Source organism: Nannobrachium achirus (assembly GCF_963921795.1).
Source record: "Nannobrachium achirus genome assembly, chromosome: 12".
Classification (NCBI taxonomy): Eukaryota; Metazoa; Chordata; class Actinopteri; order Myctophiformes; family Myctophidae; genus Nannobrachium; species Nannobrachium achirus.
Window position 1 is genome coordinate 46,182,790 of NC_137832.1, and position 27,854 is coordinate 46,210,643.

Below are 27,854 nucleotides of genomic sequence, written 5' to 3' on the forward strand. Positions count from 1 at the left end.
AAAAAAAAACATTTTTCATAAAAAAAGAAAAGAAAAAAGCATGCTCCACTAACAGACCAAAAACTATGACAGGACTGACAGGGGGAAATAAATGCTAACCAGTAACATCCATCAGCCATCAAAAAAAGAAAAACTTTACCGACGCCACGACTTAATAAAAACTAAAAAAAGGTCAAATAAAAAAAAGATTCAATCCCCTGCCTCAGGAGGAGGAGGGGTGAGGCAGAAGAAGAAGAAAGAAAAAAAAAACATCTTCTGACTTAAGTCTATTTCCTTTTGCACAGTGGCTGCCATGTCACCAAACACTTGTTGTTGGGGAAAGAGCCAAAGTGGAACCCAAAGCTCCCCCAAAGCTGCTTGAGGAGAGTACAGGATCTTTAAGGTTAACGCGAGGGTTGCGGTGGCACGATCTTCTGAGTCGCTCCTCCTTACAATAGTCTGTTATGTCACGGTTCCATTCCGTTTCACAATGAGCAGGTGGGTGGGTGTGTGTGTGCACGTGAAGGAGGCGACATTGGGGTGGTGGGTGATGGCTGGGCGTGGTTGTCAATGGTCGCTCCACAGAGTTCAATATAGAGCACTGAAAAGTCTGAAAAAGTGAGAGCAACTATTAAGTCACTCCCATCCGTTGTCCTTGATCATGTGTGCCAGCTCAATTATGAACTTGCCTTCTTTGTATTTCTGACTGCTCTCAAAAGCGTGCTCCTGCAAAAAAACAAAAACAAACAAGAAACCACGATCAACTGATCAACTCATTAAACCTTTCATAGCAAATTAGCAACATGATACTGATACGATATAACTGCATCTTGCAAGTCCATTGCCAACCCTCCTGGTGGTGTTTTCATATTATAACAGTATATGGAAATAGATTAGCATATTCCATATAAATTATGAGAGTCTAACATAATTCCACTCTATAAGATTGAAAGAATCCATCTGAAAAAAGGGAACACCAATCACATTCACCACCAATCAATTCTAGACAACACGAGGTGCTAGCTAGTGTGTGATTCATTAGCATAGGGATCAAATTGAATAATTAGTTTCTCTTTTGGTTTAAAGTTTCTCCTACTTTGCCTGACAAAGAATGTCTTTTATTTAGGTCACTTGGAGGGGCTTTCAGTGAGTTGCTCTCTTTTCTTTTATTGAGTCACTTTCCCATAGTCTTTTCAGACAATTACCAGGACAAGCCCCTTCAAAACATCCTGACATTTAATCACTGCAACCTCTCAGAGGTACTAGCCTAGCAGTCTGGAGCCAGTCTCTGTGAACTGTAATTACCTTATGCACCAAGAGCTAAAACTTCTAGGTTAAATGCAAATCTCAAAAGTGCAAACTGTCGTTGGAGTTTGGGGCACTTTTTTTGTATGTGTATAACTTTGTTTGACCCAATCTATTAAAAAAAAGTGTACGTTCCAAGTAAAGGAGAAACCTAGCTATTTTATATACAGTACTATATCGTCTTTGTCAGGTGGAAACCTTGTATGTCCAAAACTGTTACTTATACCTGTATTAACCTGTATTATAATGGATCCAAAGTAGATCTATTCAAACGTAGAAAAATAGCAGATCTACAAGCTCAACACGCGTCACAGTGCAACACGTTGTGAGCTTGTAGACCAGCTACTTTCGCTACTTTTGCACAACACTGTTGTAAGACAAAGCAGGGCATCAATTAACCCTTCCAGTGCCAGCCCCTAGAGGGTGCCAAAGAATGCCAGGGTATCTCTCATAGGCGAGCGCATTAGCATCCGGGGACTCACGTTGCAGTGACGCGCGTGCTCATGTTCGTGCACGTCATGAAAAGGTCCCGGATGAAAATGGCTACAAAATAGCTATTAGCTTGTTCTCATTTAAAAGATAATTTTTCGGCGATTTTGCCGTAAATAAACCTCGCGCCGCCTCCCTAAAAACACAATCCAGAGAAAATGACCTTCAAAGATGTGGGTTTGCATTGGATTCGGCGGCGATTCGCGGCGGCGTTACTCGTTTACGGCCGGCCGGGGGGCGGCCGGATCTCGGTCACTGGATGGAAAATTTAGGCCGGGGCTTCAGTAGGCCTCGGATCATTTTATTCATTTCATTAAAAAGCCGCATTAATTCGGGATCGGCACACTGGACGTCGTGCCGCCGGCGGCGCCGAACATTCGGTGAACATTGGGGGGCTCAAAAATGTATTTTAAACCATTTTTAATGGAATATATCGTCGGACCATGTAAAATGGCTCGCTGGAAAGCGTAGGACGAGCCAGGACCACCACGGCTCTACAAGCAGCTCGGGGTAAGTAAAATAATAGAATTTCCCGAGCTATTAGATTAATTTGCTTTAATTCAAAACAATCAAAAAACGGATCACCGAAATCGGGTTCCTAAGCGCTCCAAAAACAGTGCTTTCAGTTTGGGGCTGGAAACGGATACGGAGGTCTGGAAACGGGGGCGGGACAACATGTTGAGGGAGCTGCTGCAGCGAATGTGGAATGGATTTTACCGGGGGGATTTTTTTGTGCTCGCGAGTGGACCATGACGTGCTCGCGGATCGTGCACGAAAATAGCAGCGGTCAACCTCGACAGACGGACGTTTTTTTTAATGGCAGTAAATTAGTTTAGTGGTTAGAGTTGAAGCAGCTTACGTATTTCCAGCCAAGGGTGGTTTTACAGTTTTCACAGTAGATGTCAGCCACAGCATGTAGGCCTGTGAGGAGAACCCGCTCCTCTGCCGGCCCACAGCCCACGTTGACACTGCAAGGCAAACACACACACACACACACACACACACAAACACACACATACAGGTTAGGGTTACTACAGTTAGTGGTGGGAAGATTACTCAAATTCTTAACAGATTCTTAGCAGATCTACAAGCTCAAGCTTGTAAATCGTCTATTTTCAAATGGTCGAAATGTATATAGGGCCGAAGTGGTTCATGTATGTTTTGTGATAATAATCTGAATCTACAAAGTAACTAGTAACTAAAGTTTTCAAATAAATGTAGAGGAGTAAAAGTACAATATTTGCCTCTGAGATGTAGTGGAGTAGAAGTAAAAGTATTGAAAATTTGAAACACTCCAGTAAAGTAAAAGTTAGTTAGTGGGGACATCAACATTTTATGGACAGCATTGAAAATGGCTGATATAGACGAAAGAATAGCAGACCTATGTGTTGGCCTGTTGGGAGCCTGCGACCTGATATGAGCTTATAGATGTCTATTGTCCAGTATGTGACATCGCCGCACAACTGTGTATGATAAACCCCTACCCCTAAAAAATAAAATCCTAATCCAAATCCTAATTATAATCCTAGCTCTAAAATCGCTTTTTAACCATAAAACATTTCTCTTAGGGAGAAATCTTGGTCCTCGCGATGGCCATTTCTCAAATTCGACTATACTTGTGGGGACATTTCACCACACACACACACACACACACACACACACACACACACACACACACACACACACACACACACACACACACACACACACACACACACACACACACACACACACACACACACACACACACACACACACACACACACAGAAAGAGACGCTATTTTTAGTTAGTGGTGAGTGTTAATTTAACTCGCAGAGAAAGAGTTTATTTACTAAACAAGCTGCGGCTTTACTGAATCTTTTGAATTCAGGGGCTCATCATACTTACACAGAGTTAAAGAGATAGGCCCGTCCTTGGCTGCCTTGAAACGACTGAAAAAGAGAAATGGAGAAAAATAAAGTCAGGTGAGGAGAACTTAAAGTCAAAACGGCGAGTGCATGCAGAATGGAGTCATGTCAGCTGTCAAAAGCCCTCGGGTGCTTCTCTCCCCGGTAGCTGAAGTGCTCATACTTGTTCTCTTACTGTCAGGAGTTCCTACAGAACAGCTTGACTGGGGAGAAGGAATAAACAGGCAATAAACATTTATTTCGCTGGTCTTCCTCAGATCAGAGTAGGAAACAACAGCATGCGTGGCAGCGCCAATACTCTCAAATGATGTTTTAACCATTCCTGTTTTTAATGTCTTCAGGAGGAGTGTGCTAAAGCTTAAATTAAGCTTAAACATTATATCACTGAGCTGTGACCTAACCACTGTGGAACCATTAGACACCACTGTTCAACACTAGATTACAGTCTGTTGTGCTATATATAACCCAATGCCAACTGTCCGAATTGATTGTGTTGTACACAATCAGCTCAGCAATATGGCTAATGCATAATGAGGCTATTAGCTGCATGTTACCATACAGAACCAGGTCCCCCAATTTAATTTGTTTAATTGTATTCTTTTTTTTTATGCAAATTGTTTTATTTATTATTGTGTAAACCAGTTGCAAACACAAAAATTGCGGTTTAAATATGATTATAATACTACAGTTAAATCATTGTCGTAAAATGGAGATGGGTTTTGCACTTGTTTGGTCACAGTAGTTGGAATAGCTACCAACCTCGCACTGACATTCTAAATAATGCTTCAGGCCTGCCAGCAAGTCAATGTGCATGTTTAAAATGAAATGTGTACTGTATATGTAGCAGTACAATGCTCCCATAGGGGGTAAGGACATAAGCCTGTCAAGCCTCTCGTCTCTGAGGGGCTGTCATTGTTGGCTAGCACAGTGAGACAGACAGGCTCCACTGGGGCTTTGCTTTTTTTTCCATTGCAAATTGAGTGCCATAGGGCTGCGGTTGAGGGCGCTGCCTAACTGGACCACCAGCTTCCCTGACTGACCACAAACACCACCTCCCCACAGCACACAGTCAAAGCAGCTTCACGTACAGCAACTGAAATGTAGGCTACTATCCCCTTTTCCTCCTCTCTCACAAAACAATAACATTTTGCCTTTTATAGAGAGTAGATCTTGATTTTTTATTGTCTCCTAGATCACCGATTATAGATTTTTCTGCAATTTTTTGCAATCATTTTTAATAGATTTAGATTTGAAATAAAATAAGTTTCTATTTGAGAACATTTAACTTTATAAGCAAATTGATACAAATACAGTTTAATGTACTAACATTTAACTTACATTTTTCAATTAAATATAAGAACACACTTCACAATATTTTATTTAACCATTTAAGACCTTTAAAATCTACAAGCTCGCAAGACATTGTCAGCTATTTAACCGGGACATACTGGCGGCACAATAGCAGATAATAATGTCGATGAAAAAAAGTCAAATAATGGCCAACATCAGCGACATGTCAGTTTGGCATTAATACATTACAGAGCATGCGCAGCGCAGACGTAACAAGAGAAATGACCTTCATTTGGGAGCAAGGGAACTAGGTCAGTCACTGTGGAGTTGATATCAAGTTCACCCACACAATTGTGTGCATGGTGGCAGTGGCTGAGGTGTGGGGGGGTCTCTGTGTCACGAGGGGCGGGAGTCATATCTGTGGTCCACTTGGGTTAAGCTGAGCTATCAATTTAAACACTGGCTAAAGGACTTCCCTCCCTTGCTCTGCCCTTATCTGTTTCCCACAGTCTATTTTTAATTTGCCAGCGTTGTTCTCGCCAGAGCAGTTAAGGCTCAGCGTAGACCACTACAGTATACAACACCAGTAAGACTCCCTAATCGGGAGATAAGCGACCGTTGGTCGCTTATCTCCACAAATATCACAACCTCCACCTCTCACGTCATACGGGTAGCCATAGTTACACCTGGAATGTTGAATCTCCATATATGGAGATAACCTACGCATCACACAAAGTCTGACCTCACCAGCCCATACTTGGGCATGGACGACTTATATCTCCATATACGGAGATGGCCATATATGGAGATACGATGACATCACAGAGTCCACAGCTGATGATGTGGCGTGATGTCATACAATACACAAACAAGCCCTATATAAAGGGGCAATTCTCACCAGGGAAGAGAGCATTGCCTGGAATGTTGAATCTCCATATATGGAGATAACCTACGCATCACACAAAGTCTGACCTCACCAGCCCATACTTTGGCATGGACGACTTATATCTCCATATACGGAGATGGCCATATATGGAGATACGATGACATCACAGAGTCCACAGCTGATGATGTGGCGTGATGTCATACAATAAACAAACAAGCCCTATATACTGATGCGATACGATGACATCACAGAGTCCACAGCTGATGATGTGGCGTGATGTCATACAATAAACAAACAAGCCCTATATACTGATGCGGAGATATGAGCAGGGCAAAGGTGTGACGTGTGACGTGTGACCGACCGACCGACGGACGGCCGGTGGAGGTTTTCATAGTAAACTGCTCCCTGACGGTCGCAATCACAACCTCCACCTCTCACGTCATACGGGTAGCCATAGTTACACCTGGAATGTTGAATCTCCATATATGGAGATAACCTACGCATCACACAAAGTCTGACCTCACCAGCCCATACTTGGGCATGGACGACTTATATCTCCATATACGGAGATGGCCATATATGGAGATACGATGACATCACAGAGTCCACAGCTGATGATGTGGCGTGATGTCATACAATACACAAACAAGCCCTATATAAAGGGGCAATTCTCACCAGGGAAGAGAGCATTGCCTGGAATGTTGAATCTCCATATATGGAGATAACCTACGTATCACACAAAGTCTGACCTCACCAGCCCATACTTGGGCATGGACGACTTATATCTCCATATACGGAGATGGCCATATATGGAGATACGATGACATCACAGAGTCCACAGCTGATGATCTGGCGTGATGTCATACAATAAACAAACAAGCCCTATATACTGATGCGATACGATGACATCACAGAGTCCACAGTTGATGATGTGGCATGATGTCATACAATAAACAAACAAGCCCGGAGATATGAGCAGGGCAAAGGTGTGACGTGTGACGTGTGACCGACCGACCGACGGACGGACTAGTAAACTGCTCCCTTACGGTCGCAATAAAGACTGTACAGGGCAGGTCCAAATACAATCCTGTCGGAAAGATTGGAGACCTATTTAAGGTGTATGATGAATGAGACAAACATTCTGGATTGTAAAAACCCCTCGGGGCGTTTAGCTTAATTTTATCATTTAATAGCCACGAAAGATCTTTTAACTGTGACTGTGAGCCATAATGAAATTCACAACATTTGTATTTTGCTAAACTTGTTTTTAATGCTCGTTTTCAAGGAATTATCTCAAAACAAATCTCAAAATCCCCTAATCCTCTTGACCACATAGTATGGAACAGAACCCTGCTCAAAGCAATATAAGCAAGAAACATCTTTGGCCAAAAAACATAAACCACAAATCCATTCTAAGCTGCAAAATCTTTGAAATCCCTTCACCACAGAGAATGATACACAGCTCCACTTTGGTTTAAGAATTTATTTTCAAAGCCATGTTTTCTGAATAGGGATTTCTCCCACCTTCGCTGATAATAGCAATCTAGAAGCTTGATTACCTTGAGGAAAACTTCTTGTTCTATGTGTCCTAAGCCCCTACTCCATTTAAAATTCCCAATGACGTAATAAACAATTTAGTTTAAAAGCATTTTTGTGACTGGATCATCATTTATCTGATCTGATACATTCTAGCATGGTTATTCCATGACCAAACGTTTCACCATTTAGATGGGCAAAACATAGTCATGATGTTAATATATACCCTAAAAGAGGGGGCTTCAACAGGGGGTCCGGGACCCCTATAGGGTCCTCAGACTTTCTACAGGGGGACCATAAAATCTTTGTGTGATAGGATAGCATCCCTATTCTAAGGAGAACTTTATCCAAAATAGCAGATCTACAAGAGAGGTTATTTTCGGCATAGAAGTTTGGTGTAGAGGGAAAAACAGAGCAGACCAAGTACTGTACATAGTATTGATGGTTTAAGTGGTTATATGAAGCCATCTATGAAATCTATGAAAACGTTTAATAAGCAACACAATTTTATGCAATATGTAGTGGGGGTCCCTGCTTCATCTCTCTCTCCCTGTCTTCAAAGCCATCGCCAAAATGCTCTACAGTACTGTACATGCAGACTACTGCATGTAGAAAATTGCAATAGAAGTAACTCAAATGTCTGATTCTCACTTTGACATTTCCTCAGTATTCCTGTAACTTAAAGTATGACCATATGTGTTAATTAAACATTTAAACATTATTTAGACCAATCTGTATTGTAGGATATGTTAGCATATTATGTACATCTGCAGTGGTTGGAGAACAATATTCCATGCCCAAACGGATGTTCCGTCATAGAAACTCTCTCTCCATGTGAGAAACCTGTGTTCGAATCCCCATAAGGACATAAATCTTAATGATAGCAGCTTTACACTGGATTTTGTAGTTTCAATGCCTTTCCTGGAGTTTTGACTTCAAATCCTTCACATTGCCCTCAGCTCATTCGGCTTCTGGCTTGTTTGGCCTTTTCACACTCTTCCTGTATGCACAGTATGTACGTATGCTGTTCCTGCTTTAAGATTGGGGCTGAGGTGCTGTGGCACATTTCCCACCTCTGCCAAGTGTTAAGTGGGTGAATCCTTCAGGCATTCCTAGAGGTTTTGCTACGCTATCTTTGAGGGGACAGAGTTGTATACCTGGCTCATGACAACTCAATAAAACTGATGCTCTGGGCCGAAAATTAGGGCTACAAGCATGTTGATCGGCTAAAATCAGGGGTTCTCAACCAGTGGCCCCTGAGGGGGTTCCAGGTGGTCCCCAGATTCATGGAGAATTGGCAATCAAATGGACCAAATGGTTTCATTTTACGCTCTCAAGATTAAAATTATTGTTAAACATCTGCATTACTTAATTTAAGAAGTCTACACAATTAGACAATGTAGAAGAATTGTTATTTTGATCAACGTTTGCCTGTTGTCTCTCCTATGCCACATCACTACAGCATGGAATTGTTATCCAACGATATATCCGACAAACTATTCAAAGTTTTGGGCCTGCGAGGCTAAATGTCATCAAATGATGGTCCGTGGCTCAAATGCTGAATAAATAATGGACCTTAATATGAAAAGGGTTGAAAACCACTGGGCTAAATGATAAGATAAAATAGGGCTTAAAGGACCACTTCTCCCATTTTCTAATGACATCATCAGTACACAGTTTTGGTCATTTCAAACAAAAATTTAATATTTTCTATGTTCTATTAATGCAAGGAAATGGCTTCCATTTCAGCATGCCAACCTTCCAGGAAGAGAAACATTATAGTTTCTATTAGGTTGGAAATTGTGGCATCTTTTAATGCGCAGTAGCGAGGACTAATTACATTGTAGATTTGTGAAGTGTAGTATATCATTTTTTCATCATATACAGTAAATTACCAAACAAAATATACATAAAATGAGGCACCACCACTCAAATGTCATATGCGATACAAATTAAATGTGGAAGGGGCGACCGACGCTTGGCAGCATGTGGTGGAAAACCCCAGACTGAGGTGTCATCTTCTGCTAAGTAACTTAATCGGCTTAGAAGAGTTGATGCTGAGGCCTTGGTGATGCCGCCTTGCACACCGGACTCACAAATGCCAAGGAGGTGTGGCAGACAATACGGAGCTTATAAATAAATCTGCAATATTTTGTGATAAGGCTCATAATAGATAATGATGCTTTTAACCACATGAAACCTAGCATCCATATTCCACCACAGAATATGGATGCTACTGTAGGTTTCATTCGGTGCAGGGGGGAACGGGAGAGGACAATGTATAAACCCCAGGGGGACCCCTGTCTACTAGGTAGGAATACTTTAAAACATGTTAAGAGCGACCTAAATGGGTTGAATCAGATCTGCTTTGAATTCGAATTTTCACATCAAAGGACAACTTTGTTTTTTTTTAACAACAAGGGTTCATATTTTAGATACCGGTAGTCATTAGAGAAAATAAAAGATGAGTTTCAAAATGTTTTCATTTACTGCTTTCTATTGTTTTAGCTATTTTAATATTTTGATTTTAGTGGGGGGGGGGGGGGGGGCTAAATCTCTTTTTAGATACAATATGCCAGCAATTTCTTTATTATTATTTACACCAGCCCCCATAATTCACATCTGCCCATGAAAGATTGCGATGCATCTTGGCAATAGGCCTATCGTGTCTAAAAAGACATATTTAGCCACTTGTATGCATGCAACCTACCTGGGGGCATGCATGCAAATCAACATAGTTAAAATCACTAAAATGATAGAAAGAAGTAAACGAAAACATTTTAACACTCATGTTTTCTTTTCATTAATGACCTGTCTAAAATATGAACCCTTGTTGTAAAAAAAACTAAGTTGTCCTTTAAAAAAAAGGTACACTGGGAGCATGAAAAAAACACATCAGCAAACATTTCACATCACACTATTCATGTAGTTTATGCCTCATTCATCCAGGTTGATGATGCCATTTATATGAAAAGTCTGGGTCATTTTGAAAAAATGAAAAACTGTTATTGGAAAATAAAATATTTCTTCTCTTTTATCATCGTCAAAGGTTTATATTTGGTATGTGGTGGACAAAGAGACAGTCCATGCATGGAAATCCGATTTGCTAAGTGGATGATTTAGGCTAATGAGCCTCATTTGTCAAGAGTGACCTTATGGCATTAGCCCAATAAAGAAGGAAACAAAACCCAACATTCATATTTTACATTATACAGCAGGCCTGTAAAGAGACATGTTTTTCAATGGTGGCCGCATTAGAAAATATTAAAACACCCAAGGGGTGACTATTTCTCTTGACAAAATGTAATTTCGGTCGGACCAAAGTCACATACATATGCATCACAATTAATATATTTTATTTAATCATCATCAATATGTAATATCAATGGTCTTTTGTCAGGTGTGTGCTCTAAACAAAACACAAATAACTCACATACCAAATGTAACCAGACGTGCAAGGTAAAAAATACAAAAAGATAGCCTTTCTTTGACCCTCAGAATGAGACAACAGGGAACAAGGAATCCTGACAAATTATACTATAAAATATTCTTGTTTGATGGTGCTTGCGGGCCGTTTATAGGACAATTTAGGAATGAAGCCACGGGACGTGTAACATTTGTCATCGGACGGCATTTGGTCCCTGGGCCGCACTTTGGACACCCCTACAGTAGGCCTATTGCAGCCTTTGTGTTTTCGGTTTCAGTGTAAATTGTTAAAAAAACAGTGACGTCACCTTTACGTCATGTAAATATACATATTACATACGTCTATTACGTAGAAAAGGCAAATACATATTAGCTACTGTGTGAAAATCAATTTCTCTGAGTGAAACTCCCTGGTGTCACTGGTTCCCCAGCATTCCAATGGCAGTTCAGACTCAGAGGAACCATGGTGAACATTGTCTTAATGTCAACAGCTTTTTAAACTTGTCCCATTGTGACCTGCACTGGCGCCTTGACTTAAAACACAAAGTACTGTATGCAGCAGGTGTAAATTAATCTAACTGTTACATTATGTACTGTAACTTGTAGAGAGCTGAGCTTAGTTGATGTTTTTGCTAGCCAAGAAAGACAGTGGTGCCTCCCAAACATATCATTCTCAAACATATGGAATAAGGTCTTCCAAACCTACAACTAAGTTCACTAAGCCTGATAAAAGATCCCATTGCTAAGCCCCGCCCCCGATTGGTGACTGCTTTCGTTAGGTCCACAGACAGACTTAACCCATTTAGGCCTGAACACATTATTACGCAATATTTTATGCTTTAAATATAAAAAAAAATAGCAGATATACAAGCTCACAGTGCGGCACCGAGTGCCGCGCTGCAAGCCCCCCCCCCCCCCCATCTCAAAATATTGTATCAGGGACCCCCCAGAAGCAAATATTTGAGTTACAAATGTTCACTTTCAAAAAGATATATTCAAAGACTTGCCAAAAATAATAATAATAATAATAATAATATTATATATATATATATATATATATATATATATATATATATAGTTTTTCAGTTTTTCAAAAATAGCAGATCTACAAGCTCTCTGTGAGCTTGTATATCTGCTATTTTTCAATAGTTTCAACATGGTGTCTCAATTTTGGGCATGTCATTCTAGGCTGTGAGCAAGTACACTACTTTTATACAACACTGTCATACAGCAAAGTATAACATATAGGGGATTCATTTATTGAAGAAATTATGATATACAACATACACCTAAATGTATAATAATAATGATAATAATATTATAATATTATAATATATTAACGCTAAGGTGCAGCTGTGACAGAAGATTACTTTTAAAATATACCTTGGCAATTGACTTGAAACCTATAGGATATACTAAGTCTGATCCTTTTTTAATCAAACCTCTTTCAGCTGATCTACAAGGTTACAACACTCTGCAAGCTTGTAGATCTGCTATTTTTGCTGAAGGTTTGCCCCCCCCCCCCCCCCCCCATGTTATTTAACTTAATAATCACTTAATAGTGCATGTTAAAACACTATACATTGATATCTTGAGGGTTATAGCCAGGTTGCATTTGAGAGCTCACCCAGGTAATGATGACATTGACAATAATGGTAGGCTAGTCCCTAGTGACAGTAACATTAATCATTAAGGTAAAAAATTATGTACAAAAAAACATGTTAAAATGCTCAGTGATACCGATGTTAATGTGGTAATCTGGCAAATGTTGGTTCTTGGATACAGCTGTCTGGGGAACCTCTCAGCATATCATCATTTATCCACTTATACAGCTAACATAAACACAGTGGTGGAGGAAGTACTCCAATGTTTTACTTCAGTAAAAGTAGCAACACATGGTATCAAACACGACACACTTGCATGTCTCTTTGTATGGGCCGTTCTGTCCGTGATGTCAGTTATCTCCATACATGGAGAGCCGTGCTCATACACACAAAGCCAGACGTAGGAGCGGTTAGCACCGCTCAAAAGTACGAAGGTTTTGTCAGCAAAATATACAACAATTACCAAAGTTAATAAACTATTAAGATATTTGTAGATCATGTCAAAACGTTGCAAAAATAGCCTCTGCGTGTGAGCTTTCAGATATAAATATACCAGTAAGACGCCCTAAGGCGAGAAACGACCTTGCCCTAAAGCTCACATGAGCGCGTGCACATGGGTGCATGCGCGCATCCGCCTGGATGACAGCAGACTGCTGGGCAAGCACTGGCGCTTTGGCATGGGATCAACTTTCCCTCTGTGTCCTAAAATAAATATTGGCACTTTGGCTACAGTGTGTGCGGACGCTTCTTTGTCTTTTAAAGACTATCAAAAAAAATGCACAGACCTGGTTGTTGTAACCCATTTAGGCCTAACCTATAGAATAGGGCTAAATCAGAAATTAGCCTACAAAACAAATATGTTGCTACATACTGTACATGTACTGTAAGCCCCTCCCAAACAGCAAAATGTGTTCCCGGCCTGCCGATTTAGTGCCATTCCCGAGAATACTCGTGAAAAGTACTCGAGTACCCAGAGTGCCGATCCCGAGTATACTCACGAAAAGTAATATATTACTGTAACGGCGGTTATCCTACCGGGTACAATGGCGGAAGGTTCCGAGCCGATCTCCGTCGCTGATTTCTCATCATCACGGATCCACGAGCACAAAATAGTAATCGCATAACATTGAGGCAGACGGGGAATCTCATCTTTAATGTCCATTATCTCCAAACAACACTTTTAAGTGGGAGGATGGCAATAGATGCTCGCTAATAAAACACATGTTGAAAAGCTCCGTTCCGCCATTACACAACACCACGTGGACGACGAGCGTCATGACGTCATGACGCGATGACGTCAGACCGGAAGTGTTAACGCTATGGACTTCTGGCCTTCAAAATAAGAGACAGGCCGTTAATGGAGCCAGCGAGAGGCACTCTGGACATTTTAATCCGTTAATTTCTGGGGCACAGAATGGGTTAAGTTGGACAAAATGTTGGTTAATGCACATTTTGCATTAATAATCTAAATCTGCAGAGTAACTAAACTGTCAAATGCTTTTAGTTGAGTAAGTATTGGTCTGGCATAGCCAGCCTCACCACAGCTCTGCCTACTCTCTGCCTGAGGGGTGGGCGGGGCTGTGAAAGGTCTGGCTATGCAAGACTAAGTATTGAAAAAATGGAAGTTAAGTAGTACTTATTGAAGTGTAATACTTGAGTAATATGTGCCTCGTTATTTTCCACCACTGCATAAACATTATGTTCAAGCTAGCATCACTGTCTTATCAAATTCGATGCTGACAGCTTGAGTCTGTGAACTAGTGTTGACCTCTATATGTGTAGGTGGCACACTGGTTCTCAACCTCTGGTCCAGGGACCACCGGGGTTCCAAATGGACCCTTATAGGTGTGTACAGATGGACTCGATTTTACAGACTTGTGTCCCAGAGGAAGATAAAAAATGTATATCAAATGGGCGTCCGACGCCGTCCGTGGCCTGATGCATATCCAACTTAGATTTTTTCACCCTAATTAAGTCATCGTTCCAATTGATTCCTGCCCACACACATTTCTGCTGTATCCTACGGACTCACCTGCCAGTGAGGAGCCCCCACCGCGAGGACGTAGAACCTTCAACCTACTCCTCCCGCCAAATACTCCCAGCTGACAGGTGCTTCCCCACCCCGTAGGAGTAACATGCAGTGACCAATATCCCCCTCCTCAAACACGGTAGTGTGTTGGCTTAACCCTGGTTTTTGACATTATCAAAACGAAGCGGATAAAAACGTCAAACTTTTTTTGAGGATTCTTTAGGACCTAACAATGGATTTTAGCCTGGTAGTGGGTACCAAACTTTATTTTGACGTTTACCCATAGAATTATCCATATCAAGTTGGGCTCCCATCGACTTTCTATACAGTAGGAAAATACCCAGAAAAAAATCTGCTTTAAGTAGGACTAGCCCTTACCCGTTCAAAGATATGAGCTCCAAAATGATGTGCAGTGTGTGGGTTATGGGATGTGCACTGTGCACACAGTATATGAGGGATGGAAAGTAACTTTAACTGGTGCTTGCATGATGTAGGAGCATCAATGTAAGAAACCCGTTTCGTTTAATGGCTACAGACCTGCCTGCACACACCCCCCCCCCCCCCGTGTGTGTGTGTGTGTGTGTGTGTGTGTGTGTGTGGGTTTGTGTGTGATTGTGCATGGCCTGAACAACAGCGCCCCTCCCTTAACATGTGTGGTCACAAAAGGTACTGTAGGCTAAATAGATATAGATACACCATAAAAATGCTAATATACAGCATACGATTTGTGAAAGTGACAAACGGGCTTCACAGTTATGTCAGGTGTGTTCATATGCTGATGGTGATGCGATTTCAGATCAATTGCTCCAGCCACCGAGGAGAAACGCTGTGACAGACAGACAGACACTCACTCACTCAGACATTCGCAAAATTATAGTATAGATGTGAGGGGTCTAACTAGGGGTTTGTCATGATGCTGAATCTATTGCAAGCATTTGTTTTGCACAAAAAACCTTCCTTGGGCTAGAAATGGCCCCCAAAAAGTGATGACTCATCACTAAACCATCGTTTTGTGGGGCCATTTCTAGCCCAAGGAAAGTTTTTTTGTGCAAAAAAAAGGTTGCAATGGATTCAGGAGCATGACAAACCCCTAGTTAGACCCCTCACATCCTACTTAAAGCAGATTCTTTTTCTGGGTATTTTTCTCCTGTATAGAAAGTCGATGGGAGCCCAACTTGATATGGATAATTTTATGGGTAAACGTCAAAATAAAGTTTGCTACCCAGACTACCCACTACCAGGCTAAAATCCATCGTTAGGTCCTAAAGAAGCCTCAAAAAAAGTTTGGCGCTTTTATCCACTTCGTTTCGATAATTTTGTTAAGCCAACCCACTACGGGCCAATTGTGTTCACATAGACGCCCGACAAAGCCACCACCTCTGTGGTGATGGGAAGGGACTTTACCACTGCGCCACCCAAGCACATGTTGACCCATAACAGCTTTTGTGTAGTCACGTGGTGACACAACAATGGGTTAAACGTGGTTCAAGTAACTCACTCACTTTGACCAAATGAGACACATTGACTTATAGTATTACATAATACATCCCCCACTCAAGGATTTCCCAAATCACAATTAGCCTAATAAAGTGGAAGCAGCCAGAGAGAGAGCAGACATTATGTTCAACTCTACTGTTAGTCTGTCTGCAGAGTGCAGACAGCTCCGCAGGCGGAATAACAACCTGTGAGGTCTCCCAACACTCCCAAGTTGCAAGATGCAAACAGAGTTTAACCACTTGAACCCCAGGCTTCCCAATTCTGAGTAGCTTATGTAAATTTACACAAGTACTGTACTTAAGTGTACTTTTGAGTTATATACTACTGTATATAACTGAAATATATATACATTTCAGCCTTTTGAAAATAGACTATCTACAAGCTCACAATGCGTCGCGATTGCCACAAGGTTCTTTTCAGCCATAGTAATGTTAAATTTGTATGTACTACGATTTATTTATTTAAAACGTGATGACATTTGCACACAAGTTGATTTAATAATTTGTGTGAGGACATTTCTTGAGGGCAAGATGGTGTTTTCTATGGCTTCCTCTTGACAAATAAAACATGCAGTGTGATTTGCATGCTTATATGGGGTGAGATGCTGCACTGTCTTTAGTTAGTTTTGCTCTTCTGCTTTGTATTATGCTTCATTTATTGAATTCCATTGTCGCTGCCACTTGCAGAAAATAGGCAGTCTCCTAGCTCACAATGCATCACTGTGTTGTGAGTTTGTAGATCGGCTATTTTTGAAGTATACAAGTAACAAAACTATAGCTATATACTGCATCCTTACAAATACATAAAACTAATGTATAGGTCTAGGTAATTATGGAAGATTATTGGTTGTAGGAATTAAAGTCTTTAAACCCTATACTTATAATAATGACAAGGCTCACTCTAAACTAATATCTTTACTGAAAATAGCCAAAAAATATCTTTGCTGAAAATAGCCAATCTACAAGCTAACGAAACGGTGTGACGGGTTGTGACACGTTGGGAGCTTGTAGATCAGCTATTTTCACCACATATTTGTCCCTAGAATAGGGACGGTAGGGTATGAGTGGTTAAACAGGCAACATAAATGATACCCAACTTATGAACACCTTTTCTTAGCTGTGTATAGGTGACCACTGATCTGAATTTATTCATTTAATTTTAATGCTTTTTGTATATCTTTTTTTAGTGTAGCTCTTTGAGATTAGTTTCAGTTTTATAAAGTGTTACAAATACAATGTATTATTATTATTAACAAGAAGTAATTTACGGTATCTTAATTGGTCATTCTGTGTGTCACCAAAAAAAAACAATTTAAAAGGGAGAGTACAGATTAAGATGAGAATGCTCTGGGAGGTTCAATTAAGTACAAAATGACAGTCTTTTGTGGGAGAATGAACATGTTTATTTTGATATCACGCTGGAGTCTGCTCCCCCTAAGCGTGGATAAACTCAATACCTCTTTTGGAGTTGATATCCTAAGAAAGAAAGAAAAGAGACCTGAAATGGAAACCGCAATGTCCAAAAGACCCAACGTTGTCAAAATAAACAGTGTTTGAATCTATTTATACAGCTCAATAATACTACAAATATACCAGCTATAGTTAAAGCTGGCAGAGACCAATACTTTAATCTCTGATCATATTCCAACAACAATATTTTGTAAATACATTTACAATTAATTACATTAATAATGCAGAATCTTCATTCTGTTGTTAAAGACTTCAGTCCACATGCACATACATTTATAGATTAAATTGTTCAGGACAACAAGAACACCATGAGAATTGTTTTATGCGTGAATTTTGGATTCTTTTGGATTACACAGTGAACGCAGAATGAAACTTTTAGGTTATACATTTGTGCCTCAAGAAAGAGTTAAATGGACACTCAGGATTTCACTGTGTATTAACTGTGGTTCTCAGAGTGAAGTCCAGGGGCCCTCAAGGTTACAAACGGACCCAGCTTACAGATCTGTGACTCTAAGAGTAATGTTAAATGGTAAGTGGTGTATTTATATTATCCAAGTCGCTTTACATAGATTGCGCAATACATTTACCCATTCACACGCATTCATACACAGATGGCGGAGAAAACAATGCAAGGCACCAACCTGCTCATCGGGAGCAATTAGGGGTTCAAGGACAATTCGACACCAACTCTGGGGTAGCCCGGGATCGAACTGGGAACCTTCTTGTTCCCAAGCGGCCACTCTACCCCTGAGCCACTTGGGAAAAAAAAAAAAAAAAAAAAAAAAAAACATTTGAGAACCACTGGTGTCACCATACCTTTGAGATGAGCTCATCGTGATTGGCCAGATGTGCCCGACAGTGGATGCAGCTGTAGGTGCGGTGGCAGGTAGGCAGGTAAGCCTGAAAGGTCTTTGATTTGGTCATCTTCACCATGTCAGTGGGGCAGGGCTCCTCGCTGGCGTCAGGGCTGGCACTGGAAGAGTTGCAGCTCTGCTGGACTTGCTGACAGAAGAAGCACTGGAAGATGCAAGCAAGAGCCGTCGTTGTTGTGAAGTGGGTGTGTGGTGCACTCCACACAAACACCACGGGAGAAAATCAAACCTGTGGGGAGGAGAGGGAGAGGAGGACATGGTGAGAAGCATGCTCAATTTGCTTTATTTCTAGCAATTCCTTTTGGATGGACAGATGGATAGATGGATCATAGCCCTTCATTGATCTAAGGGAAATTCTGTGCAATTAACTAGATCAATACATGGTGAAGTATTGATTTAACATTTACCACTTACTTGAATTGCTTATGTTAAATAATATGTCTCCAAGTTATCTCAAACAAACCAAATCAGGTGAAACCAGGTGAAGACCCATCAATAAAATGTGCTGTCATAACTTGATTCATGACATGAATATTTATATCCTTTAGTTTAGAAAGACATAGAACGGATAGGGAATAGTCGTTATTGACCATATTCACATGGCGTCCATGTTTGAAATTTGCATTGAAAACTGTACCTACATAGGGTGGCATTTCATTGACTTAATGGCAAAATGGCTGCCGTGTGAATATGGTCAATACAGGCACTTTTACTGATTTTTCAAATACAAAAAGAAGTCATTCTAACATCACTAGCTATTTTTGGAGCTGTGTGAAACACAGGCTCCCTATACGTGGCCGTGTGGGTCTGTGTGTGTGTGTGTGTGTGTCTGTCTGTCTGTCTGTGTGTATGTAGCCTGAACTTCCTAAACTTCGGCACGCCACTAGTCCCACAGTTTTGCCACCACACACTCGCGCCATATGTCAAATCGACCGGCTTACTCGGGAATCGTGGGCTATTACTTTTCTAAGAGAAAGGTTCTATAGTTTAATTGATATTAATTTATTAGTGAATTAATTTTCCCCATTGACTTATAATGGGAATTGCAAAAACTCACATTCAATTATTTGTCTCTCGCAAACCATAGGGGCTAGAGTTTCAAGACTTGGAGAGGAGGTTCATAATGATTTCAAGGATTAAATAAAAAATAATTGTGTCATTTGGCCGCATGGTGGCGCCATAACACCCCACTTTACGTTTTGGCCTGTAACTCTTGAACCGTAGGTCGGAAAATTAAAAATATTTTTTCCCTGGATTCCTTGGTTCATGACGCATCTCCCCATATAGGCCACGCCCATTTGCGCCATGATAGATTTTCCGCCATCTTGAATTTTCTCCAAAACACACTTTTTGCTCCTTTTCCTACATATTTTCTTCAAATGTCACAAAAATCGGTACACATGATCCACACACACACACACACACACACACACACACACACACACACACACACACACACACACACACACACACACACACACACACACACACACACACACACACACACACACACACACACACACACACACACACACACACACACACACAGCTCCACTTCACACGGGTGTGATTTTTTTAAATTCCCTTCATATTTTGATTGGAATGAAGAGGGATAGCAAACGTATTTAGTTATCATTGTTGTATCACTTGTTCGTGTGTGTGTTTACCCATTATTAAAACTTTTCTGCGGTGCATTGACTGCATTCATATCATTAATTATCTCTGCCAGGCCCAGAAGGCAGAGACAAGGAGAGCATCTCTTCACCTGTGTGTGTGTGTGTGTGTGTGTGTGTGTGTGTGTGTGTGTGTGTGTGTGTGTGTTTGTGTGTGTGTGTGTGTGTGTGTGTGTGTGCACGTGTGTCTGTGTGGGCGCCACAAATGTCACAGCTTGTTGCAAAACAGGGGACAGCCACCATCACCAAATTCACCAAAAATAATGTATGATTTCATGAGATGTTTCACTGTGACTGTCAACAGCAGGGTTTTGATATTCCATGACGTTTGCCTGTAATCTGCTTCAAACTTAGTGGGAGATGCCCATTTTTTCTTACAAAAGAAACAGTAAAGGTATGTCCTCACCGGCGAATTAGCGAAAGCGACGTGAATAAGCGAACCAAAAAGGCGAAGAATTCGCCATTCGCCCTTTTCCATACACACCAAAAAGCGACGCGAATATGCGTATAATATTCGCTTAATTCGCCTAAAAACGAGGGGGCGATATCTGCCTGCATAGCCACAGGAGAAAGGAGAAGAAAGGAGAGGAGAGAGGAGAACGGAGACAGGGAAACAAATAAAACAATGGAAACCATATCCTCAAGTGATGATGAGACCTGGCCGTGGTTGTTAGCCTATTAAATAAGAAAAAGAACAGAAGAGACAAGTGACAACACGCGTTCTCCGTTCCCCTCCCCTCAGCTCCGGCCGGGGGCAGAGTAGACAGGGTCGGTCAGTGTTTTATCATAGCCGGGTCAGAATGGCCGCATCACCCTCGGAATACATACGGGGCTGTCAATCATTATGTGTACTAGAAGCTGGGCCGCCCTTCGGGCGGCCCAGCGTCTAGTCGGCGACCTGGCCAACTCGGAACAATGTAAATAGGGAATGAATGCCCCGCCCTTTAATGCAAACCCCATTATACCTGTTTTCATAGGACCCGTTTTGACCATTTGTCTGCCTGTGTCCATTTATGCCCATATATGGAGATATCTGTATCTGTCTGTCTGTCGGTGTCCATTTTATGTCCATATATGGAGATCACTGCAGTTATAGTTCTGGGTCCATTTTATGCCCATATATGCCCATATATGGAGATATCTGTCTATCTGCGTCCATTTTATGCCCATATATGGAGATCTCTGTATCTGTCTGTCTGTGTCCCTTTTATGCCCGTATATGGAGATCTTTGTGATTCTGCATCCATTGTATGCCCATATATGCCATATATGGAGATATCTGTTTATCTGCGTCCATTTTATGCCCATATATGAGATTTCTGTCGCTTTTTCAAACAGATGGTCAAAACGGGTCCTATGACAACAGGTATAATGGGGTTTGCATTAAAGGGGGAACCGGCACTGTGTCTGCAACACAGTCGGTGGCACAGACAGATACAGAGATCTCCATAATGGGAATAAAGGGACACAGACAAACAGATGGAGGAGGAGACAAACTTAATGCAAACCCCATTATACCTGTTGTCATAGGACCCGTTTTGACCATCTGTTTGCCTGTGTCCATTTATGCCCATATATGGAGATATCTGTATCTGTCTGTCTGCGTCCACTTTATGCCCATATATGGAGATCTTTGACCATCTGTTTGCCTGTGTCCATTTATGCCCATATATGGAGATATCTGTATTTGTCTGTCTGCATCCATTTTATGCCCATATATGGAGATCTATGCAGACACAGTGCCAGTTCCGGAAAATCCTGATGTCAGACATCAGAATCCGAACCTTTCGTGCTGGTTCCAGAAAATCGTGTATCGGGTCGGGTCGGGTCGAGGCCGAGCACTGCACTACCTGCTGCGGTGGGGAACGCACGTGCCGAATTTGAAATGCAAACCCCATGAATGCCCCACCCTTTAATGCAAACCCCAATATACCTGTCATAGGACCCGTTTTGACCATCTGTTTGTCTTTGTCCACTTATGCCCATATATGAAGATCTCTGCACACACAGTACCAGTTGTTGGAGATCTATGCAGACACAGTGCCAGTTCCGGAAAATCCTGATGTCAGACATCAGAATCCGAACCTTTCGTGCTGGTTCCAGAAAATCGTGTATCGGGTCGGGTCGGGTCGAGGCCGAGCACTGCACTACCTGCTGCGGTGGGGAACGCACGTGCCGAATTTGAAATGCAAACCCCATGAATGCCCCACCCTTTAATGCAAACCCCAATATACCTGTCATAGGACCCGTTTTGACCATCTGTTTGTCTTTGTCCACTTATGCCCATATATGAAGATCTCTGCACACACAGTACCGGTTGCAGAAAACTCTGATGTCAGACTTTATGCCCATATCTGGAGAACGCGCGTGCCGGTGGGAAGAAGGGTTCTCGAGATACGCGGATTACATACATACATACACATTCACAGAGATTTTGTGTTGACTCATGTGGCGTACGTGATGTCAGAGCCTTTTATGAAGTGATGTCACAATGACTCAGCGCTTGCGCCGATTTCCTCCGGAACAGCCTGATGTCAACAATCGGGCTCCGCATAAGGAGATTCCGAACGTTTCGCGCCGGTTTCGGAAAACCGCGAGTCGGGTCGAGGCCCGGCACTGCACTCCGCGCGGCGGCGGGGAACGCGCGTGCCGAATCTGAAGCCGGTGGGACGAACGGTTCTCGAGATACGCGGATTACAAACAAACAGACAGACAGAGATTTGTCGCATTTATAGATAGATTACCCGAGAGGACCCAAGAGGACCCGTACTGTGTGTTTACTTTCTGCTTTTTTATGCAAACTGTAAAGCAATCAATCAATGTGTGTGTGCGCGCGCTGGCGTGCGCTATAAGGAACGAACTACTGGAGTTCTGTTTAACGTGTGTGCTGTGTTTAGGCTGGCCTGACCTAGGATCATGGTCTGTTAGCCGTGAGGCAGCGAGATGAATGGCTGTGCAACAGAGAGATGATAATGCTGGTCTAGGATCAGTTTAACAGCAGGGGGAAAAGATATTGGTGCGTGCATAATGCATGCGTCATGATGCGTGATGCGTAGCCTGCTGCCAGGATGATGAGAAAGCAGCCGCGACCACGTACAAGTTAAACCATGACTTACCTCTCTGTAGTTAGAAAATAGCCTAAAAGTATTCCTTTTAATCTCTGGCTTTTGTTTCGATCTTAATATTATAGATTCCTTGGTAGCCTTCTTCTGCCTGTCAATCAGTTAACAGCGCACGCTGCACGGCTGCAGTGAGTTACATGAAAGAGGGTTTTAATAATGATTAAATGGTCGGGTCTCTCGGAAATAAAAGGATTTCGGTCTGTAAAAAAAGAAAGTCAGTGTAAAGTAACTAAAAGTAGCCTACATTTACTTGAGTAGCCTGTACTTGTAGGTATTTGTACTTGAGTCGAATTTCCAGTAGGCCTACTTTCCTTCTAATCGACTCATTTCGGATCCTATTGTAGGCTATTTAATACCCAGCAATTTATTTTTAAACATTAGTCTTTTTGCAGATATAAAGTAGCCTACAATAACAAACACATAAACCATGCTTTTACCGGTAAGACATTCGAGTAGGCTACTTTTTCCAAGCAGCCACGCAGACGAGACACGGAAAAGGAGAACGACACTGTTCCCCTCGGCCTCAATGTAACGTGAAGGTCCCTCCACCATTCTCTCTCTCTCTCTTGAAATAGGGTAGAGTGAGCTTACTTTGATACAGAGAGAGAGAGGAATTCGCCTTTGAACGTTCGCTTAATTCGACACAAGGGCGAATAAAAAACAGACGCCTTTTCGTTTTTCCGAAATTCGCGTTTGGTGTGGATGCTTCCATTGACTTTATAAGGTTTTAAACAAAAGGCGAATAATACGCTAATTCGCTATTCGCCAATTCGCCCTCTATGTGTACGGACCTTAAGACTCCCTAATCAGGAGATAAGCAACAGTCAGGTTGCACGTATGTTGTCTGCAAAAAGCAACCTCATGGTCGTGCCAGAAGAGGGGCATGTGAGAAATCAGGGGCGGAGTTTGTGGTTTGCCAGCCAAGGAGTGTGTGTGCAAAGTTTGGCATGGATAGGGGCAACGGTGCAGGGCCAAAAGTGAAGGACAGACGGAGGGAGGTACAGACAGCCGGTGGAGGTTTTCATAGTAACTTGCGACCCGACGGTCGCAATCATGAATACAACATCCAATCAACAGTAAACACCTAACTGGAATGGCATGCTGAGGGATGATCCTACACAAGCACTTTCACTTCTGCCAACAGGGGGTGCCACAAACACGGCTCCCCATCCTGAAGGTTGCAACCCGTGACTTAAACAGCCCTAGCTACAAGCTAGGCAACCCGGCCTGTGGAGATGTGTCCTTCTCAAGTTGTAGCTAATTCAGATGCAAAATACATTTTGTGGAGTATCATGGATGTTTTTTCTGTCACTTTGGAGGCAACGAAAGACTTGTGATAGACATTAATTAATTCAAAGTTGTAGGTTTTTGTGGTAGTTTTTGAGGTGACAGACAAACAAAGTGTGTTGAAGGGGAGGAAGTGGCCAGGTTGTTGTGAGTGAATTAACCAACTCACTCTTGAGTAACTTATAGCAGTGGTGTAAAGTAAATTTACTCAAGTACTGTAGGTACCACCTTGAGGTATTTTTACTTTACTAGAGTATTTCCAATTTCTAGTACTTTTACTTCTACTCCACTACATATCAGATGCAAATATTGTACTTTTACTCCACTACAATTATTTGAAAACGTTTAGTTACCGGTTAGTTACTATGTAACTAATATTATTTATTATTATTATTATTATTATTATGTCGATTTTGATTATTAATACATTAACCACTTCAGCCATATTACACATTTCGGCCATTTGAAAATAGCCTATCTACAAGCTCACAATGCAGAGCTTGTAGATATGCTATTCAAAAGATTTCTATTCATTTTATACATTTGAAAACTTGTAAAATGGGACCATCTAAAAAATGAGTACTTTCTACTTTTAGTAGGCTACTTTAAGTATATTTTGATACAGATTATTTTGTACTTTTACTCAAGTAAATTTTGAATTCCGGACACAACCACTGGTTGTGAGGGACTAACCAACTCACTCTTGAGATTCTAAGTCAAAACAACAACTTGATAGCATTGTTGTTGTTGATATAGAGTGGACGTCTCTGAACACGTGGACATGGGATGGGACATGGATATTAAATATTATTCAGCTACACTCAACAAGGCCTGTGTACAAGCTAGTAATATGAACAGGCACTGCAATGCTGAGAATAAAGTTTCAAATGAGAGCAACGTGTTGGAACAGGAAGAGCAAGGAGAGAGAGAGAGAGAGAGAGAGAGAGAGAGAGAGAGAGAGAGAGAGAAGTCAGAAGGGGGGGGGCAGTCAGACAGTCTAGTTGAGCAAACAAAGAAGCTTCCGCAACTCAACAGGAAGCAGCCGTCAGGCAGGTGCAAACATAGACGTCAAGGGGGCTTGAGCCCCTGCCCTGTTATCCCTCTGTGCCCTCACCAGACCATGAATGTAGTTTTTACTATGGTGAAAGAAACACAAATTCAAAAAAATTGCCTTGTCCAAACTCTCAGTATTCACTTGATTATGCTTAGTTTAGTGTGGTATCAAGGTGGTATCAAGTACAGAAAATAGCTGACCTCCAAGCTCACACGTTGTGAGCTTGGATATTTTGATATTTCCGCCAAAAGGCCCTTTTAGAAAATTCAGCCCCTGCCTCTCTAACATTCTCTGCACGTCCCTGGCCGTGACGTTCCCTGGCTGTGACTATACTCCTTAGTACAATGGTGTCTCAAAGACAAAATTACTGATTTAAAAAGTGTGTTGGTTTGCATGTTGGGGCGAGTGACACCGAACTTAAAATGTTAATGTTGTTGTTAAATGGTCTAATTTGTGGAAATTCTGGGAATGAAATTGTCACTGTGTTACGCACACGTGGAAAAATAAGAAAACAACAACAAAAACACAATGATGAAGCCCCCATCTGTGCACACCACACACACACACACACACACACACACACACACACACACACACACACACACACACACACACACACACACACACACACACACACACACACACACACACACACACACACACACACACACACACACAAGCCATTAAGTGACAGGATGAGTGATGCACATAGAATCTCTACTGGGTCTTATTCAGTTGTAGAACAAGTCTTGTCAGCAAGCGACAGCGTTGTACAAAAGAGTCATTAAATGAGGTATAATGAGATCACGTTACTTGACTCGGGAGATAGATGGCACACATCATACAACAGCCTTATTGGCAACAAATCAAACCCTGGAATTAGATTATGGCTTTTTTTTTTTTTTGTCTGCATCAATGTCATATTACATGTTTGCAGGTGAAAATTATCTTTAATCTCCTCGGCAGATTAACCACTTGAACCCTACCTAGCATCCCATTTCTGTGGGGACTACTCACCAAAGATGACCAATCTACAAGCTCACGATGCATCTGTGAGCTTGTAGATCAGCTATTTTTGTGGCAAATATTTGCTGTAAAGAGGAGGGGGGGGGGGGAGGGCACACCAAGTACATAATATCAGAGATCGACTCATGTCCAGTTTACATAAGTATAGAGGCTTTAAGTGTTTCTTTGTTTTTTAAGACCTGGAAAGCATCTGTGTCACTTTAATCAACATGATACTTCAAAAAGCAGATATACAAGCTCATGGCGTGCCATTGAGTGCCACGCTATGAGCTTGTAGATCTGCTATTTTTTAAAATTCATGAAAACTAGTGCAAATCTTTGAACATACTTTTTTTTTTTTACTAAAATCTTTGCTTCTGTGGGGGTCCCTGGAACAACATATTTTGTGGATGGGGCCAAATTACTAATTCTGGGGGTTCTTGATTTAGAAGAAAAAAGAAAAAAAAAAGTTTGAGAACCACTAATATAGAAACATAGGTTTTTCAGAAAACGGTTAGGATTTAGATTTTTAGAAGACACTTATTTATGGCATCGGGTCCTCGTGGTCTAAACAACAGGTCAAAGAAAAACGCTTGTGTTATCATGAGCTCACACAGTCAAAACAAAGAGAAGGCAGCACCGCGTGCGTCCCTCTCTTCAGTGGTGACTGAGCAGCACTACAGTCAGCCAGGAAGAGACAAAGAAAGACTCTCTCTCACATGTCCTCACACAGCCACCACAACAACAAAGACACAACGTTGACAACCTCTTTTTCTGTCGTCTAACTACCTTCTGATGACCTGTTCAACGGTGACAACTCCGTAGCCAGTCCCTAAACCCTCGTTTATTTATTTATAGCTACAGTAACTCCGTCGTACGACGGTGTCGCTCGCCGAAAAGAACACACATCTACAAGACAGATTTAGTTTGCAGATGTTTGTTTTTTGGGGGGGATTTTCGGCAAGCGACAACCTGACACAACAACGCCTAATAATAGCACGACTACACAATATCCCTCTAAAATTAAAACAGATGTGAATGGAACGTGGCAGCACTTTCTGATCATAACATATTTTATTTTAAACAAAGAACACGACGTCAACTTCAGTAGGAGAACGTCTGTTTCTCCCGGTGACTGTTGGGAGATGTTATTGTTGATAAAACACTGATCCTACTGTTCTATTTCTCTTGTTATGAACAAGTACAGCTACTAGTACTACTCACCACCTGAATCCGATCGGATAAAAAACAAACAGGCTGCTGGTGGTGGTGAGGTTCAAATCAATGCTTTTCATAGCAAGGAACTGTTGTCGTCCTTTGTTGACTTCTTCGGGTCCATGTGTGTTGTGTTTGTTGTTGTTGTCACCGGACGAGAACTTGTGTCCGTACGGTGTTGTTGACGATCATGACTCTCTCATTTCCA

The 27,854-nt window shown here is 41.6% G+C and overlaps 1 protein-coding gene across 1 annotated transcript; it reads right to left on the reverse strand.

Moving 5' to 3' along the window:
- On the reverse strand, positions 1-27,829 carry ypel1 (yippee-like 1). Its single transcript, XM_080739207.1, has 5 exons — positions 27,656-27,829; positions 18,235-18,519; positions 3,662-3,705; positions 2,633-2,741; positions 1-705 (listed from the first exon to the last, which is right to left on the reverse strand). The coding sequence occupies exons 2-5, from the start codon at positions 18,349-18,351 to the stop codon at positions 616-618; spliced, it is 360 nt and encodes a 119-aa protein (XP_080595333.1). The 5' UTR covers positions 18,352-18,519; positions 27,656-27,829; the 3' UTR covers positions 1-615.
- Between the last annotated feature and the right edge of the window lie 25 nt (positions 27,830-27,854).